Source organism: Schistocerca nitens, chromosome 11 (genome assembly GCF_023898315.1).
Source record: "Schistocerca nitens isolate TAMUIC-IGC-003100 chromosome 11, iqSchNite1.1, whole genome shotgun sequence".
Lineage (NCBI taxonomy): Eukaryota > Metazoa > Arthropoda > Insecta > Orthoptera > Acrididae > Schistocerca > Schistocerca nitens.
The window spans coordinates 28,014,943-28,034,194 of NC_064624.1; the positions used below are offsets into that span (position 1 = coordinate 28,014,943).

General features: G+C 40.3%; 1 protein-coding gene across 4 annotated transcripts in view; it reads left to right on the forward strand.

Annotated features, from left to right (window-relative positions):
• Window positions 1–5,214: 5,214 nt before the first annotated feature.
• LOC126213523 (zinc finger protein 708-like) overlaps window positions 5,215–19,252 on the forward strand; it is a 115,507-nt gene continuing 101,469 nt past the window's right edge. For 3 of the 4 annotated variants that reach the window (XM_049941359.1, XM_049941360.1, XM_049941362.1), the window contains exons 1-2: window positions 5,215–5,334; window positions 6,964–7,052. In XM_049941359.1, the coding sequence (XP_049797316.1) occupies window positions 6,981–7,052 (72 nt within the window). In that variant the 5' untranslated portion in view covers window positions 5,215–5,334; window positions 6,964–6,980. Of the gene's footprint in view, window positions 5,335–6,963; window positions 7,053–15,149; window positions 15,204–19,252 lie in introns of those variants that run through there. The other variant, XM_049941361.1, reaches the window with a different exon arrangement.

The following is a 19,252-nucleotide window of genomic DNA, read 5'->3' on the forward strand; positions in this document are numbered from 1 at the left end:
TTTGCTGGCGGCAATAGGCACATAGAGTCAATTTATACATAGGAAAAAAGTTGTGTGGAATCAGATCAATGATCTATTGGCTTTTGCTGCCTGAAGTGCACCACATGCTCTAGTGCATGATCAACAGCCTTTCGTAGTGCTCGGTCAAATGTATCTGTCCTTAACAAGTTTAATTGTGGTTTTAGCTCCAGAATGAGTGTTTTTGTACATCTTGATGAACTCTTGTTCGCGAAAAGCAGCAGCAGCCATGATAAGGTGTGGGAGGTAGTTGAGAGGTACTGCACAACAATTAGGTTTTTGACTTCCTAAAATACAGCTCATTTGAGTGGAATTCTCATGTCTTCACTCACATATTCTCCTCTGTATGCATGCTTACTGCTTATTCTGACCCGAATTTGGACAATCAGTGGTGCAGAAAATTTCATTGACCTCTAAAGGTAATTGGCCGCCATATTTTCAGCCCCTTTCACATGTCTCATACCTGTGGCAAATTGACTAATAATGATAACTGCCAAAACCAAGTCAGGGAAAGGTTTGCTTTGGCCTTGTAAAAGTAAAAGTGATGGGCTTGTTGTCTGTATAACCCATAAACAGTGTCACTCAGAAGGTTAAGGCCAGATTACTTGTTACCCAGTGACCAATCTCGTTCATCACAAAAAGCGATGAGCAATTTCATTGACCCACAGATGACAGCAACACCTATGCCACCATCCTCTACTGAGGACACCCTTTGTGCTACACAGTACCTGACACTTGTATGCATATGCATTGTTCATCACATATGCCACAAATTCCCACATATTTTGAATTCTGCTCTATGACAGAAAAGGGGAGGGGGTGGGTTTGGGAAGCGGCCTTGTAGAAGTAGACGTCTCTTGAGATTGACATACAGTATTTGTCAGGCACATTGCATCTCTGTTGTGTGTTAAGAAATCTATCAGCTCACTTTGGTACATGTACACAAACTGTCTCTCTCTTTTGGTACAAGTTAATGGTGGACACATATTTCCAGGTTGTGAATAAATCTTCATTTCTGATTAGCACTCTTATACATGTCATCTTTGTTATGGTTAAAATACCTACAAGTACGGTCAATGACATGTGGTAACATTAAGTATATTACATCTAATAACAGTCAGGTGTATTTAATAATATGTTACCATTACCATCACGCACTTGATAAGTAACGGGTGATTCAGATTGATATTTCATTCCAGAATATAGCTAGAGCACATATACGGGTTTGGTGGCTCTTATATTGTGTGCTGATAGAAATTTATTCATGCTGGTCATAGGCAATTGGATGGCAGTATATGGAAGCCAATAAGAATCACTTAATATAATTATGCCCTTCAGTGGGTGAAATGAATTGATTACATTATTTTTAGTGTGTAGAGAGCCAAAATGACTTTTATGTGTCTGTTTATTATGAATTTAAGGTTGGTCAGTGATTTTCATAGTTTTTTGATGAATGGAAAAACTAGATGTAATGACACAATGACCTGTAGTGAAGCCTGAGGCCTAGGTTAGGGCTGCAGTTTGACCAGCTGACTGTGAGTTGGCGAAGCCAACAAATTTGAATGGAAGAAAACGTATAGTGCTGACAGACTGATCTGCAAAGTACTAGTAGCGTAAGGCCTTGAAACGTTGGAATGTGAAAGTTCAGTTGTGAGTTACAAAGCCAATGAAGCTCAAGACCGAAATATAACTGAAACAAAAAACTTATGTGTACTATCAAAGAGATAGAGGGGCTGGCCAGTACCTACCTCAGCCTAGTACAGCCGATAGATAACACAAAACAGAACAGAAAATTTACATTCCTAGCTTTCGGAACTTTGTTCCTTCATCAGGGAGGAGAGAGGGGAAAAAAAGGGAAGAAGGGAAAGTGGATTTAGTTACTCACAACCCAGGTTATGAAGCAACAGGGAAAGGTAAACAGGGAGGGTAACAAGGATGGAGGGATGGTTGTCAGAGACGCCAAAGACATTCTACTGTTAAGTACTGTGCCAGCTTCAAACCAAAGAGGATGCATACAGAATTAAAGAGGTATATAGTATAAAGATAAACACAGCTATGTAGGATGAAAAGATGCGTGAATGGCTAAAGAGGAGAGGGAAAAAGAAGACTGAAGAGTAAATGGTTAACGTAGGCTCAGTCCAGGGGGATGGCGGGATGAAAGGATGTGTTGGAGTGCGAGTTCCCATCTCTGCAGCTCCGAGGAACTGGTGTTGGGTGGGAGAAGCCAAATGGCACGTACACTGTATCAGGTTCCTAGGTCCCTAGAATTATGCTGGATGGCATGTTCTGCTACAGCGTATTGGGCATCTCCTAGGTGGACAGTTCGTCTGTGCCCGTTCATGTGCTCAGCCAGTTTAGTTGTTGTCATACCGATGTAAAAGGCTGTCCAGTCCAGGCATGACAGCTGATAAATGACATGTGTTGTTGCACATGTGGCCCTGCCTTGAATTGTGTGTGTTTTACCAGTAGTGGGGCTGGAGTAGGTGGTTGTGGGGGGATGCATGGGGCAGGTTTTGCAGTGGGGTCGGTTACAGGGGTAGGAACTGCTGGGTAGAGAAGGTGCTCTGGGAACATTGTAGGGTTTGACAAGGATGTTACGGAGGTTAGGGGGGCGACGAAAGCCAACTCTGGGTGGTGTGGGGAGAATATTGTCAAGGGATGACCTCATTTCAGGGTTTGACTTGAGAAAGTCATGTCCCTGGCGGAGTAATTTGTTGATGTATTCAAGGCCAGGATAAATATTGGGTAACAAGGGGGGTGCTTCTGTGTGGTCTGGGGGTAGGAACATTGTTGTTGGATGGGGAGGAATGTATTGCTCGGGAGATCTGTTTGTGGACAAGGTCTGCAGGATAGTTGCGGGAGGGGAAAGCACTGGTCAGGTTATTGGTGTAATTGTTGAGGGATTCATCACTGGAGCAGATACGTTTGCCACGAATACCTAGGCTGTAGGGAAGGGAGCGTTTGATGTCGAATGGATGGCAGCAATCAAAGTGAACCCACAAACAAACAACAGTACACTCACGGCTTAAGGCCCTAATGACAACAAATTTAAACTCTTTCTCGGCAACAACCCAGAACACCGCAACATCACCCCAAAGATAGTACCACCGTTCCTAGATATTGATAACCGCTGCTGCTGCCACTATCGGACAGACAATGCCTACAAACGGGGAGGCGCCAGTGAAGACAGAAGAAGACGACAACCAAAACTATACCAAGTAAATGATGCCAACCTACCAATGGCACCAATGCGAGCTGTAGCATGGCACAAATGTTATTTTTACTATTGTGGTCATTGGGTCTTTATCTGCTGTGCAGTTATTCATAGTATTTCAACCATTCATTAGAACTGCTACAAAATATTGTCACATTAGTAAAATACTAGGTTACTCGATCTTGTGCACCTTTGAGGCGTCACTATTACTCTTCCCTCTGCTACAGTTAGGTATCTCTCAGGATTTACTGTTGGATCACAATATTCACTTCAAGAAATATGCAAATATTTTATGAGTGAGCATTTCTCTGCTACAATTAGCTATCTTGGATTGCCCAGATGTTCCTTAATAAGAACTGCCAGTGATAAACTGTAATGCCGGAGGCAGAATCTTGAACTACACAAGTGTAACACCTAAGCTTCATACACGAAAGTTTTTATGTTGTCTGTGTGTGATGGTAACACTGTTTACATTGGTAGCAACGTTTGGTGAGCATTTTTCCCATTCTTCCTGGCTTTGTCCTGTTTATGCCATAATGAGTGAAAAATCAGGTGTGTTTGTTTGATTTCAGAGCTCTCCTGTAGTATTAGTTTGTTAGTTATTAGTTCCAGAGGGAAAATATGATGGAATTTGTTCCACGGAAAATTCAGTCTCTCGCTTGTTTGTATAATAATATTCTTCTGAAAGACTGTAGCTTTGAAATCAAATTTTAACGTTTTATTTCTCTTTTCTGTTTTCTTCATTTTCTATGGATGCTGAGTGGAAACTTTTTTTTTATTTTCGTCAAGCTGAAGATTAAGGAAAGTCTGATATATATAGAATACACAATATACTAGAATATGTTTGTGATCCTCTGTAAGTAGCCTTGATTCTTCATGCTTTCCTAAGTGATAAACCATTCAAATCAGTCACTTTCACTGTACTTTTCTCGCCAGTGACAATAATCGTGATTCACATTCGCCATTGAGTATCTGCTTGTATTTTGGAATATCAACTAACATCTGGTAATGAATCAGATGAAGAGCCACAAAAATGAGCAAATGTTAATTTGAAGCAATTTAAGCCAACTGATTGTGAAAAAGTTCAGAGCTATTGTAGACAGCCAATGAAGATGCCATTACTGATGTGCACCCCTTTAAAGAACAGAATTTAGTGATATAGGAAAACATATTCAAGTACAAGCAACACCATAAAAATATATAATCACTGAGAACACGTGGATATAAATGTTTTCAAAATCAGATACCAGTGCAAAGAATCCTACATCTCATCCAGGGAACTCCTTGTTCTGATTCGCTGTGTTGCTGTTACGAAAGCTGTTAACAAGAAACCAGTCAGTTGGCTAAACCGAGTGAGGTGGTGCAGTGGTTAGCACACTGGACTTGCAATTGAGAGAACGGTGGTTCAAACCAGTATGTGACCATAGAGATTTAGGTTTTCCTTGATTTCCCTAAATCGCTCCATGCAAAAGCCGGGACATTTCATTTTAAACGGCACGGCCGATTTCCTTCCCCGTCCTTAACACAGTCCGAGCTTGTGCACTGACTCTAATGACCTGGATGTCGATGGGACGTTAAATCTAATCTTCCTTCCTTATTCGGATGAGAATGTCATAAAACAGCGTCCATTTGTTATGTGATTTAAAGAAAACTTTGACAGAGAGTTTAGAGCTCATAACTGTAACAAGAAGACAAAAAAAAAAAAATCAACAAGCTATCACTGTCAAGCAGCTTGTACATGCCGGTCCTGCATGTAACAAAGGAGAATTACAACGATGTGATGTCCCTGTTCACATCAGTGCTTCCCACACAGTAGAGTGAAGATTTAAAGTTCCAAGAAATTTTCAAACGCATTCCTTCGGTAACAGTTATTTAAAATTACCTAGTTGTTGTACTAAAATTGTGACAAGGATTTACCAAAGGGATAGAATATCCTATGGATTTTAATTTTCGCATTTTATCTTTTCATTTATTCCATACTGCTTATTTCATAGCGCACGGCATAGTGCTTTGTCTTGTTGCAAGCTCTTTGGTTTAGTTCGTTGCTGTGTGTAATCAGCTAAAATGTTGTTTTTCGAAAATTTGTGTGTGACATTCTCCAGGTAATTTATAAACTGTAAACAAGAATACGTGAAAAAAATGTTTTGGGGAGTAAATGAACACAGTTCTTCACTTCTGTTATAACAGTTGAGTTTGATGAGTGGATTATCCGCGAATATGTTGTGATGACGCTGTGCTATCCATTTTTGAAGTTGCTGTCTCTTTTTAAAAATTTTAGTGGGTACATTTACATGTCTTTAATTGTGATCACATCACCTGCAGTGTGCTTGGTGAAACTTTCAGACGGTGTGTGAATGTTGTAATTTTTTAGGTTATGTTCATCGCAACCAAATACCTGAGTTAATAGTGATTGCTGTTTTTGGTCTGTTCGGTAAAATCGCTTCATGTATCTTCGCAAAAGAAACGGCTGAGATTGTGACCTGTTGTTAGGGGCAGTTTGTCTTTGCAGTGATCTCCGTGATATACTTCGGGACTGACGAGAAAAGGCGGACAGTGAAGTTCAAACATTCACCATGTTAATACCGTTATGGTGAATTACTTAGATGCAATTATCTTCACAAACATAATTTGCTGTTATCTGATGTAGACATAGCGGCTCCAGATGGTAGGGCTAACGTAAGCATTTCTTCAAGTGCCCACAGCTACTACATCATTTCATGGTTTGAGTATGTTCACATGCAAGGAAAGGCTGTAGAAGATATTAAGTCTGTTGCATTGTGCTAATTTTCACTGTGCTTTGATTATTCGTGTCGTTAGTATTCGTCTAATCATGTGTAAATACCAGTTTGTTGTAGTGTGTGGCTTTTAATGGAGTTCTGTATAAGAATACTGTAACATTATTTAGGAACTGGCGAAATACGAGGCACAAATTAACTGTAATTTCTCTAACAAAAAGCATTACATGTCATCAGAACTCGGAACATTCGTCATAGTTACAGTTAGCAGAAATATGTTTATGGAAATCAGTGTTGTAAGAAAAAGCTCACCAGTGTTTAATCTTGATGCTAATCAAGAATAAGAATTTCCACATTGCAGTGTGCAATCTACAGTACAGGTATATGGTTTCCTTTAATAGCAGGTAAAGATTCCAAAATGATGATGTTTACTGTGAATTTTGTGTACAACTGTAAATGAATACAGATAAAGAAAGTTTCAGTAATACCTATGTTGAAATTGCATATTCACTGATAAGTAAACAATCCATACGTCCGGATTTTCTTCATGTACCTATCAGACTGTAAATAACACAACAAACAAAGTGTAGAATGAAATATTTGGTGTTATTAAGTAATATCACTGCAATCTATTGATTGCTTTGATTGTTCGTAATGCTGAAGTTAGTGCATGCACAAAAAAAAAAAACATATTTTTCATAGTGGTCACAATAGGACAGTATCTATAAAGTGTTACAAAGGAGCAGTAGCTACTGTAACTTCTCCGTTTCCAGTGCATATGATTTTATGATTGTTCTCACCCTTCATGACCAGAGAAATGTAAATGAATTTATATCACTGAACACTCTTTTCCTCGGCCACTTTGAATCAGTTTCCTGTGTAATCACCCATTTACTACACCCAGTAGATGAGTGAAAATACTGCCTTTGAGCTACGCCTCATAGTAACAATGGAAACAGTGTACAGCTGTTCTTATCTGATTGCTTTTTTTTTCAGATTGTAGAACTGAAGCCATGTTCCAGGAACCAACTATGTGGATAAAAAAAGAGGAAACGGATGAAGTACAAACTGAGTTATGCTCCATGGTAAGTGGGTTATTTGTATTTCTTATAAGTGTTTCATTTTTTTCTGTGTGTAGTATCGTGTGAGAATACATACAACTGATGTCATATTGATGGAAACATGAGTAATACTGTTTACTAAAAAGCTGATGAACGCTCAGTCTTAAATATAACATTTTGCACAGTGCATTGAAATTAGCCTTGTATTAAACCTCACATAGAACTGAGCAAGAGTTTCAATGTAATGTTCAGTAAACATGGAAACCTTCAATGCACAACCCAATTATACTGATGTTGTTGCCATAAAGTGGGTATATTCTGTTGTGATACACGTCTTGTAAATGACAACCTTAATGTGCAACTTAAGAATAACTGTGGTCATACTGAATGTTAGCAGTGCCATTAAATGTATAAATAGTATGGGTGCAGGTAATGCATGTGTCGTGTTAATGCAGTGTATCATGCTATGGATTGAGAGTTGTAATTTATTTATTGATGATGTAAAATAAATTAATTGTAAAAAATGTTGAAGTGACATTCACATGGACAATAATCTGAGAAGTACATTTGGAGTACTATTAACATCAGGTGTTGACTTTGAATATGTGAATAAAGTGTAAGTAGAACTGTCAGCAGTAAATATAAATTTCAGACAGGTGCAGAATGAATATGTATTTCGGCAACAAAGTTTTGATGAAGCCATGGAGTTAAATACTGACAGGTTTGTTCATAACCACTTTCTGCATTTGCTGCACATTGTTACACATATTGTTTGTAAAATTACCAGGATATGCAGTGCAACCATTTGTTGGGTCTTCAGCTTCAGCAGGCAAACAGATTCACTTCGTGCCACTAGTATTTTTATTCTGACAATCAGAACTGAGGATCCTGACACAATCACGCAAACTACTTGTAACTATCTGTTTGATACCCATTTTGGGTGCAACTGCAGAAGTTCTGTGATAGCATTAATGCAGCATTTGCATTTGAATGTATGTGAGTGCTTCATTATAGTTTATACAAACTATGTGAACAGCTTGCAATTCATTTGACAGGCAGTATCACAACAGTAATCCTAAACCATCACTGTGAGGAAATGATAGGAAAGTAAATATACTAAATTTTATTACACACAGCAAAAGAGTGGTTAGACTCAACATAGTTCAAGCTTTGGCTTTGACCCCTGATGTAATGATGGTTTGGCATATAGAATATGTATGCACAACACATAGTGTGTGAATGAAAAGCAGTTTGAACAGTCATTGACCTTGCACCTGAATGTGAGAACTATTCAGAAGCTACATGGTTAAAATGTGGTGATAGATCCCGACCCCCCTTGAAATATATGTAGTGGTTAGAGACTGATCCATATTGTAATTCAAGGCTCTGCCTAGGTTGAAAGGTGGTAGTGTGGCTGTGAGCTGACAAAGCCAAGAAATATGAAAACCAAATAAAGGATCTGGTAAAAAATTGACCAGTATCACAGCCTAATGTTTACCAAAAAATCCAAATGGTACCCAGAATGTAATTTATACATGCAAGAAGTCTTCTCTTACGTTATGTACTATGTTAGTTGAATTTCCCTATGACCTTAAGAGATGCATGTAGACATTATATCAATTGAAAGCTACCTTCTTTGTCAAATTAATTAAAACTTCATTTTTATTGGTGTATATTTTGGGCATGAGGACTTGCTAGAAAGTAATGGCTCAAAATTTTTATTTGAAATTTATTGAAGCATTTTAGTTGATACAAACTTTACTAACATTTTACATCTTTGTTCTTCATGTTTATATATTTACTTCAAACATAGTCACCATGGCACTGAACACCTTTCTCCTAATGAGACACACGCGGTTGTTGGTGTCATCACTGTAGAGTCTTTGACTTTGTTGGCAGAACCCCAGCATCACCTCTGCTCACACCAATTCATCACTATCATTCTTGAAGGTTTTCTTAAGTTTTGGAAACAGCTGAAAATTCATTGGGTCAAGCCGGGACATTATGGACGATGATCGATAATAATGAATCAAAGGTATCAGACTGTTGCAAGTGCAAAAACACTTGTGTATGGTCTGGCATTGTCATGCTGAAGGAAAGGGTGCTCCATGTGTGTATGAACTATTTGAAATGTGCCCTGTTTACTGAGGGTTTTCTCATGGACCAACATGGTTAAGTAACACACACCCATGTTACATGCTGCAGTTCAGAACTCACCAGCAGGAGGGTGCTGAGTATTGTGCCAGCAAAGTGGGAAGGATTGACAGAGTAATACGCATGACAAGTCATACTTCACTGATATTAAGAACAGAATAAAAATTTTGGAGGCATTGTTTTCCAGTACACACTTGTAATAAATTTATGCATTTGACAGTTGCCTTGAATGTTGTGGAATGGTTCCCTTGGCATTGCACAGCATTTGTTTGGAAGTGATAATACTGTATCCTTATACACATCAGCCAAAACATTATGATCACCAATCTGCTATCGATATAAACTCATCGAGGCCATAGCACCTCACCTTGTCTGCTAGTCAGACACACACACACACGGTGCATGAAGTGTCAGTGAGCGTGCTGTACATGTGTAGAATGGGGAATGCACACGATCTGAATTTGACTGAGAGCAGATTCTTGTGGCCTGAAGGCTTGGCATGAGCATTTTGGAAACTGCGCAACTTGTTGGGTGTTTGAGGAGTGCTGTGGCAGTTGTCTTCAACACATGGCGAAACAAAGGTGAAACCATGTCCAGACATTGTGAGATTGGGCAAGCACCCCTCGTGACAGATGGTAGACATCATAGGCTGGGCAGACTGGTAAAGCAAGACAGTCAACAAACTGTGGTGAACTAACATCAGACTTCAATGCAGGGCAGAGTAAAAGTGCGTCTGAATGCACAATGCTCCAAACTCTCCTACTGATGGGTCTGTGCATCTGATGGCCCATGAATGTGCCAGTGTTAACGCCACAACATCGACAATTACAACTGAAATAGGCATGTAACTATTGACACTGGATGTTCGGCACAATGGCAGAGCATTGTCTGGTGTGATGAATCCTGATACCTTCTTCATCATGCCTTTGGGAGGGTGCATTTCTGTCACTCACAATGGGAACAGCTTCTTGTCTCATGTACTGCCAGGGCCTCCATTATACTCTTGGAAACGTCCGTGTGGCCATCCATGGGTCCAGTGGAGCTTGTGTGAGACAGTAGCTCAGAAAAGGAGTATTGTAAACTGGTTGTAAACCACATCCACCCCTTCTGCTGTTGTGATCTTCAGTCTCAAGGCTGGTTTGATGCAGCTCTCCATGCTACTCTATCCTGTGCAAGTTTCTTTATCTCCAAGTAACTACTGCAACCTACATCCTCCTGTATCTGTTAAGTCCATTCATGACTTGATCTCCCCCTATGATTTTTACCCTCCGCACTTCCCTCCAGTACTAAATTGATGGTCTCTTGATGCCTCAGAACACGTTATACCTACTGATCCCTTCTTCTAGTCAAGTTGTGCCACAAATTCCTCTTCTCCCCAATTCTATTCAGTACCTCTTCATGAGTTACATGATCTACCTATCTAATCGTGAGCATTCTCCTGTAGCACCAAATTTTGAAAGCTTCTATTTTCTTCATGTCTACATTGTTTATTGTCCATTGCCAGTCTACATTTTATATCCTCTGCTCCCCAAATAGCAAAACTCATCTACTACTTTAAGTGTCTCATTTCCTAATCTAATTCCCTCGGCATCACCCGACTTAATTCGACTACGTTCCATTATCCTTATTTTGCTTTTGTTGATGTTCATCTTATATCCTCCTTTCAAGACACTGTCCATTCCGTTCAACTGCTCCTCCAAGTCCTTTGCTGTCTCTGACAAAATTACGATGTCATTGGCAAACCTCAAAGTTTTTATTTCTTCTCCATGGATTTTAATACTTCCTGCGAATTTTTCTTTGTTTCGTTTGCTGCTTGCTCAATATACAGATTGAACATCATCAGGGATAGGCTACATCCCTGTCTCACTCCCTTCACAACCACTGCTTCCCTTTCATGCCCCTTGACTCTTATAAATGCCATCTGGTGTCTGTACAAATTGTAAATAGTTTTCCGCTCCCTTTATTTGATGACTGCCACCTTCAGAATTTGAACGAGAGTATTTCAGTCAAGATTGTCAAAAGCTTTCTCTAAGTCTACAAATGCTACAAATGTAGGTTTACCTTTCCTTAATCCATCTTGTAAGATATTGCCTCACATGTTCCAACATTTCTATGGAATCCAAACTAATCTTCCCAGAGGTCGGCTTCTACCAGTCTCTCCTTTCATCTGTAAAGAGTTCATGTTAGTATTTTGCACCCATGACTTATTAAACTGATAGTTCGGTAATTTTCACATCTCTCAAGGCTTTCTTTCTTTTTGATTGCAATTATTATATTCTTCTTGAAGTCTAAGGGTATTTTGCCTGTCACATACCTCTTGCTTACCAGATGGTAGAGTTTTGTCAAGGGTGGCTCTTCCAAGGCTATCAGTAGTCTTAATGGGTGTTGTCTACTCCCAGGGCCTTGGTTCGACATAGGTCTTTCAGTGATCTATCAAATTCTTTACCCAGTATCATATCTCCAATTTCATCTGCATCTACATCCTATTCCATTTCAGTAATATTGCTTGCAAGTACATTGCCCTTGTATAGACCCTCTGTATACTCCTTCCACCTTTTTGCCTTCCCTTCTTCTCTTGGAACTGGTTTTCCATCTGAGCTTTTGATATTCTTACAGGTGGTTCTTTTTTCTCCAAAGGCTTCTTCAGTATTCCAGTTGGCAGTATCTATCTCACCCCTAGTCATATATGCCTCTACACCCTTAAATTTGTCCAGTAGCCTTCCCCGCTTAGCCATTTTGCACTTTCTGTCGATCTCATTTTTGAGATGTTTGTATTCCGTTTTGCCTGCTTCATTTACTGCTTTTTATATTTTCTCCTTTCATCAATTAAATTCAATATATCTTCTGTTACCCAATAATTTCTATTAGTCCTCGGCTTTTAACCTAGTTGATCCTCTGCTGCTTTCAGTGTTTCATCTCTCAAAGCTACCCATCCATCTTCTACTGTATCTATTTCCCATCTTCTTGGCAATTGATCCCTGTTGCTCTTTCAAACTCCCTACAACCTCTGCTTCTTTCAGATTATCCAGAGCTCATCTCCTTAAATTTCTACTGTAGCAGTGATGATATGCAAAATTCTACCAGGCGTCTTCCTCTTTCATTCCTTGCCCACATTCCATATTCACCTACTACATTTCCTTCTCTTCCTTTTCCTAGTATCAAATTCCACTCCCGCATGACTATTAAATTTTCATCTCCCTTCACTATCTGAATAATTTATTTCATCTCATCCTTTGTTTTTTTTAATATCTTCTTCATCTGTGGAGCTAGTTGGCATATAAACTTGTACTATTGTGGTAGGTGTGGGCTTCGTGTGTATCTTGGCTACAACAATGCATTCACTATGCTGTTTGTAGTAGTTTACCTGCACTCCTATTTTTATTCATTTTTAAACCTACTCCTCCATTACCCCTATTTGATTTTGTATTTGTAATCCTGTATTCATATGACCAGAAGTCTTGTTCCTCCTGCCACCGAACTTCACTAATTCCCACTGTATCTTATTTAACCCATCCATTTCCCTTTTTAAATTTTCTAACCTACCTGCCCAATTAAGGGATCTGACATTCCATGTTCCAGTATGTAGAACACCAGTTTCCTTTCTCCTGATAATGACATTGTCCTGAGCTACTCCTGCCTGGAGATCTAAATGGGGGACTACTGTATGTCTGGAATATTTTACCCAAGAGGATGCCATCTTCATTTAACCACACAGTAAACCTGTATACCCTCAGGAAAAAGTACGGCTATAGTTTGCCCTTGCTTTCATCTGTTCGCAGTACCAGCACAGCAAGGCTGTTTTGGTTAATGTTACAGTGGCAGATCAGTCATTTATCCTGACTGTTCCCCCTGCAACTACTGAAAAGACTGTTGCCCCTCTTCAGGGACCACATGTTTGTTTGGCCCCTCAGCAGATACCCCTCCATTGGGGTTGCACCAACAGAATGGCTAACTGTATCGCTGAGGCACACAAGCCTCCCTACCAGTGGCAAGGTCCATGGTTCATATTAGGTCCACCCCTTCATGACAAGCGTATTTCCCACTGGCAGTGGCATTTTCCATGAAAACAATGCACCATTTCCCATGGCCATGAGTGTGATAGAATGGTTTGAGGAACACAGTGGTGAGTCCAATTGATGTGATGGCCACCCAACTCACCGACTGTGAACCTGGTTGAAGACATCTGGGATATGATTTAACATAATGTCAGAGATCATCCCCCCCCCCCTTTCAGAATTTATGGGAATGAGGTGACCTGAGTGTATAGATATGGTGGCAACTTCCTCCAGTGATCCCCCAAGGCCTCATGGCTTTTGTGTCACCATGTCTCCCTGCTGTTATCTGTGCCAGAGGTGGACAATACTAGCTTTGAAATGAGTGATAATAATGTATGGGCTGATCAGACTATGGCAGTTACCATTATTGAAAGAAGATTGTTTTATTGTAGTGCTGGTGATAATGAAAGTGGCACATAAAAATCGACCAGACGCCACGTGCTGCCCATGAGCCCTGCATAGCTCACCCTCTAGTCCAGCTTCAATACACCAGCTTCTCGTGAGATCCACTGCTGTTCCTCTACACCCATTGTGGCTCCACAATGCCCACTGGCACCATGAGCTCCAAGCTGTGAGAAGTGTCATCTGCCAGGCACATGGGGCTGGATTCAAAGAGGGAGTTCACTATGGCTCAACCTCCCCCACCAAACCAAATTCCCCCTTCCTCACCATTCAGGAGCCCTTTACATCTGACTCTCCTTGGCCTGTGTAATGTGCATGCATAAGGCTTTACTGGTGCATAAATTCAGAACCAGGAGCTTTGCCAGGCTCACCACCCTGACAGTCTCATAGGGTACCAAGAACTGAGGAGCTAGCTTGCTGGCACCCTAACTCCCCTTTTTGAGCAATATGAGGGTTTCAAACTAACACTGTGTCCCCAACCGTTGCACTCAACCATTTAGTCCCTGATTGTAGCAGATGGCTAGCCTGTAATGTGCAATTTTGGTACTATGCCTAGCCTGGCTCCAGTTGTGCTGTGTTACTGCTAGGGTGACTTGTTCTGGAAGCAAATCATTGATTGACCACAGGTTGACAAGAGGAGAATTGATTGGATGTTCTAGCACAAGGGATACTGGAGCAGCCTCCAGAGACTTGGGTTGTGCAGTGTTAAAGACAAAATTGAGACATAGTTGTGACATGTACCACTTCATCTGAGCCTTGTTGTGAAAGATAAGCACAGCCTTCAACTTGCAGTTCACCTGGTCAGCAAAGTATGCTGGTAATAAAGATTTGTAGTCACATCCTTAATTTCATTGTCAAAGCAGAATGTCGTGAATAGCTGGGAAACAAAAGCTAACAAGCATCCTGCGTGGCTTGTAAACAGAAAAAAATTATAACACATGCTGGATAGCTACCAGGATGGTCACTCCTCTGTTCGGAATGAGTCAAAAAATGAGAAAACTCATCCATGATAACTAATAGGTGACTAATACCCCCACACACATGAGGAAGCAGACCTACATAATCAATAAGAAATTAATGCATCAGGCATTCCTAATGGGTAGACTCTAAAAGCCCGTTGAGGGGATTTGGGTTGATCTCAGCTCTCTTATGGCTCTCACACTCCTCCACCAACCGCTGGACATCCTTCTACAGGGGAGACCAGGTGATGTATTGTCTGATCTTCACAACAGTTTTATAAATGCCCAAATGACCACCTAAGAGGATGTTATGGAAATAATGAGCCAAAACCTAACTAAGAGCTTACTTGTCAGTCTCTAAACAAAATTCCTGGTGTTCCATATACATTCTGAATTTCTCAAGGGCAAACAAAACTGTCAGGGCTTCTCATTCATACATAGAATGTTCCATCCCCACAGATGAAAGTTTCCAAGATGCATAGGCTATAGGGCATCAACGTGCAACACATCCCCTCCAATTCTGTTTCAGCAGGAGGACAGCTGCCACTTTCTACTCCAGAAGAGTTAGGTGTCTGTCTGCAAGAAGAGCAGGAGCTCAAAATTGGGTATGGCTAATACTAGTGGGTTGTTAAGTGCCACCTTAATGACTTAAGGATATTCCGTATGACTTTCATCCCATTTGAAATTTCTGAAATTGTAAGGCATCCCAGTAATTTAGTAAAATTGGGCACAAAATTTCGAGAAAAAAATTGTCATGCCTATGAATCATGCCACACCTTTCTTATTTCTAGGAGCAGGAAATTTCCGCAGATCACTAGTATGCTCCTGGTCAATTGTAATGCAATCAGTGGAACTAAGGTGTCCTAAGAGTGAAACCTATGTGCCAGTGTCATTTTAGATGGTTTCACAGAAAGCCCCACATCCCTCTGGTAAACCAGGACTGCCTCAAGATGTTGCAGGTGTTCAGACAGACTAGAACTGTAAATAACCATGCCATCTAGCTAATTATACACACACTTGAACGCAAAATCACCGATAACACAATCTACAAGGCAAGACATAATGGCAACTCCCATTGACAAGCCAAAGGACACCCTGTTATAATCGTAGAGGTTCCAATCTATACAGAATGCAGTAGTATGCTTGGAATCCTCTGTTAACATTGTATGATAATATGCGACATTGAGATCCAGGACAGTAAAATACTGAGCCCGACTGAACAAAGTAAAAGAATTATGCAGATTGGGAAGTGGCACAGATTCCAAAACTACCTTCTCATTAACTGCATGATAACCCACTACTGGATGAAACACCCCACTGCTGCCCATAGACACTGAAAATATGGGAGAAGCATAGGCTGAGGTTGAGGGCCCGATGACTCCATCGAACAACATATTATTAATCAAAGCACATATATATTTCGTCTTTGATGTAGAAAGCCTGTTAAGATCCTGTCTCTGGAATGTCATTTGTAAAGTGAATCTTGTGCTGGATTTTATTGGTCACGTTCAGTCTGTTATTTAACATCTGTAGTAACCAATCAAGAACTTCCAGAACCTGCTTCACCTCTACTGGACCAAGGTGACTGAGCTCAAATGGCGAACATTGTGGTAACACATTATGAATTTCTGTGGCAACCTGACAGGAGCACAACATGAATTTTTCAGCTCGGTTAAATTTAGAATAAACAACCCTGCCTTGACAATCTAACACCAACCCACTACCACGTACAAAAACACACCCCAAAATTGAGTTCACTGAAAGTTTTTTGAGTACTATCCACTTTACAGGCCAAGAAAATTTTGCAATACTCAGTTTTGCCAATCAGAGGCTGCGTCTGCCCAGTGACAGCTCGACAGTGGGAGGACAGGTGCAAATGAGACAGTTCACAGATATGGCAGAACTCCAAATACCACAGATAATTGGAACGAGAAACTGAATTGCCAGAGTTGAGGAGGGTGCACACTGGTTCCTGGTTAAGTTGTGCCCAAAGGTAAGTCAGGGGTTCCCCTGCCTCGGACTTGACACAGAGACAGCACTGTGGCAGTAGAACACTATCTTGCCTCTTCCATTCCTAGTGATGTCATCTGATTGACTCTCCTTTCATGGAACCAGACATTATCACACAAAATTCCCTTCTTTGTTGCACCAAAAAACATCCTACACTTGTTCCTTATGGGTGGTCCCCTTTTAAATTGCCCGGAATCTCGATCCCCATCCTGATAATGACACTTAAACCCCCATTACTGCTGGTCTGCGAATCTCAGGTTTCAATAGCAGACACCAAAGCCTCTAATTCAGTAGAAAATGTGCATTTATTAGCAAAGGTAATCAATGAACAGTCCTGTGGCTGCATTTTCTCTAATATATTATTGAGTATTTGTATCTCTGTGACTTTCAATTCCAAGGATGGAATAGCTATAGGCATTCATCTATGTACCTAGGAAAAGGTTCATGAGGAAACTGCACTTGCCAAAAATGTTTATGCTTGAGCAGCCTCTTAATATGAGGTGACAATGTCAGCCCAATAATTGATTTCCATAGCTCCCTCGATGTTGCACTTTCGTGCAAAATTTGACTGAAAACACGGCTTAACACGGGGTACAATGCCTGAACAACAACATTATTGGAGATGGCCAAAGCGTCAACATGAAATGTAAATTTGGATGGATTTCACCTTTCTTTACATTCTAAATTGAAAGTTCCGTTACAGCTTGAAGTAGTAATATTATTTGTAAGGTCATTTCCCAAATGTATTCCCCCCTGATCCTTAAAGGTGCCTGTACTATTGCTACTACTTCCAGTGGTTATCTGTTGGTGGGAGAATCTTGTTCACCACCTATTGCTCCTAATTTGTCTAAATCAGATTGACTGACCCCACTTCACAAGTCATGCACGTACTCCTGTAACTGCAGAGCCAATGTAACCTGCTTAGAATGGAGATTACATTGTGGAATACCCAACAAGTGATTATCCCAATGGATAAATTGTGCCTGAACTGTGTGTATTTGCTTATGGTAGGGCTGACTACTTTCTAAACACTCTACATTTTGACACAAGGTTGTCATGGCCGGAGCTCAGTCAGCTAGTGCAACATATACCTCCATGGTGCAGTTGGTACTAATCACCAAGGGGTCATCCACACCAGCATGCAGATGAGCCTCAAGTTTGGCAAAACTCCCCTTACATGGAAGCTGAAACACATTTAGTTTGTAGATAAACTGTTGCTTCTTCAATAAGAACAAACTGGGACAGTCATGGGACCCCATGTTCAGCAGTGGACACACACACACACACACACACACACACACACACACACACACACACACACACCTCATGGTGAATGACAGTATGAGGATACCTTCCCCCTTTACTTCCAGGAAAATAACCATCCACTGTTACCAACCAAACATCTAGCAGGAATAGGGGAAATTAAGTGGAAGGACTGGACAGATTGGGATTCACATGCGTCGCCATTGTTTATTAAAACACATTTGTTTAAGAAAAATAACTAAAATCAGATACATTAGCAGGATTACAAACAACACTCTGAACTTTTCAAATTTAAGACATTACACACCTTAGTTTAGTGACAATTCAAATAAGGCAATAGTTAAAGACAAAAGCTGTGTCTGACACCAGTTCTTAGATTTTAGATTCAAAATTTCCACCTTCAAAATCTTAAACTCAAAAATGCCTCAACAAATGAACAAATAATTATTTGGAAAGAGATGGCTCTTTAAGACAACACAGGAGCATAACTCATCTCAAAGGTTAAAATTGAATAGCTATACTGGAAGACAGAGGAATTTATAGCTGCCTTGAGACCACTAGAAAAAGGAAATTTTTAAAATACACTTTCAGGTGCATCTAGATAATTTAATAAAGTAAACAGGTGCACTGATTTCTAGAGCTGCCTTCAGGCAGACAGAGCAAGTCTATTTAAATCTTGCCCCCAATGAGCAGTTAAGTAATTAATAGAGAATGAGTGTGCACAGATTGATATAACTAGCTTCAGACAGAGAGAAAATTCTATTAAGGTATACTGTCGAAAATGTGCAAGTGATTCAGTAAGTGGATGTGCATGCATGGTAGCTCAAGAATGCCAATTAAAAAGGAAAACCACTAATTAGGACTCAGAACCAACTTTTGGCAGTAAATTAATAAAAGGTGAGAAAAGGTCACCTCATGACAACTTTAAAATAACAAACAGTTGAACAATTAGATCTAGTAAGCAGTAACTAGCCCTGAGACAGAATAAATTTCTTTCACTCTCCAGCTCACAAAAGGCCAGTGAATGAACACACACAAAAATGTTCAGAGCTCAGTAACACTTGACAGTTTTATGCACTTTCGCTTGTTCCAGCCCGTGAGCCTTAAATGTGTCAGTTCCTTACCAGCAGGCTGTATTTTCACAAGTCTGAATGACATCTCAATATGAAATGTGTGATTAACATAGAGCTGGCCTTCTAAACAGTGCTCAATGGTATGTACAAGAAGAGCACTTGACCCCACAAACCCCCAAGCATCAAAATGTACAAAATTTTAGTACAAATTTCAAACAGTAATTTACATAACTGGAGTGAAGGCAGCCCATCAGTAGCTGGCAGTGGTGCATTCTATGAGGCTGATGTACAGAGGCAATGTTAACAGC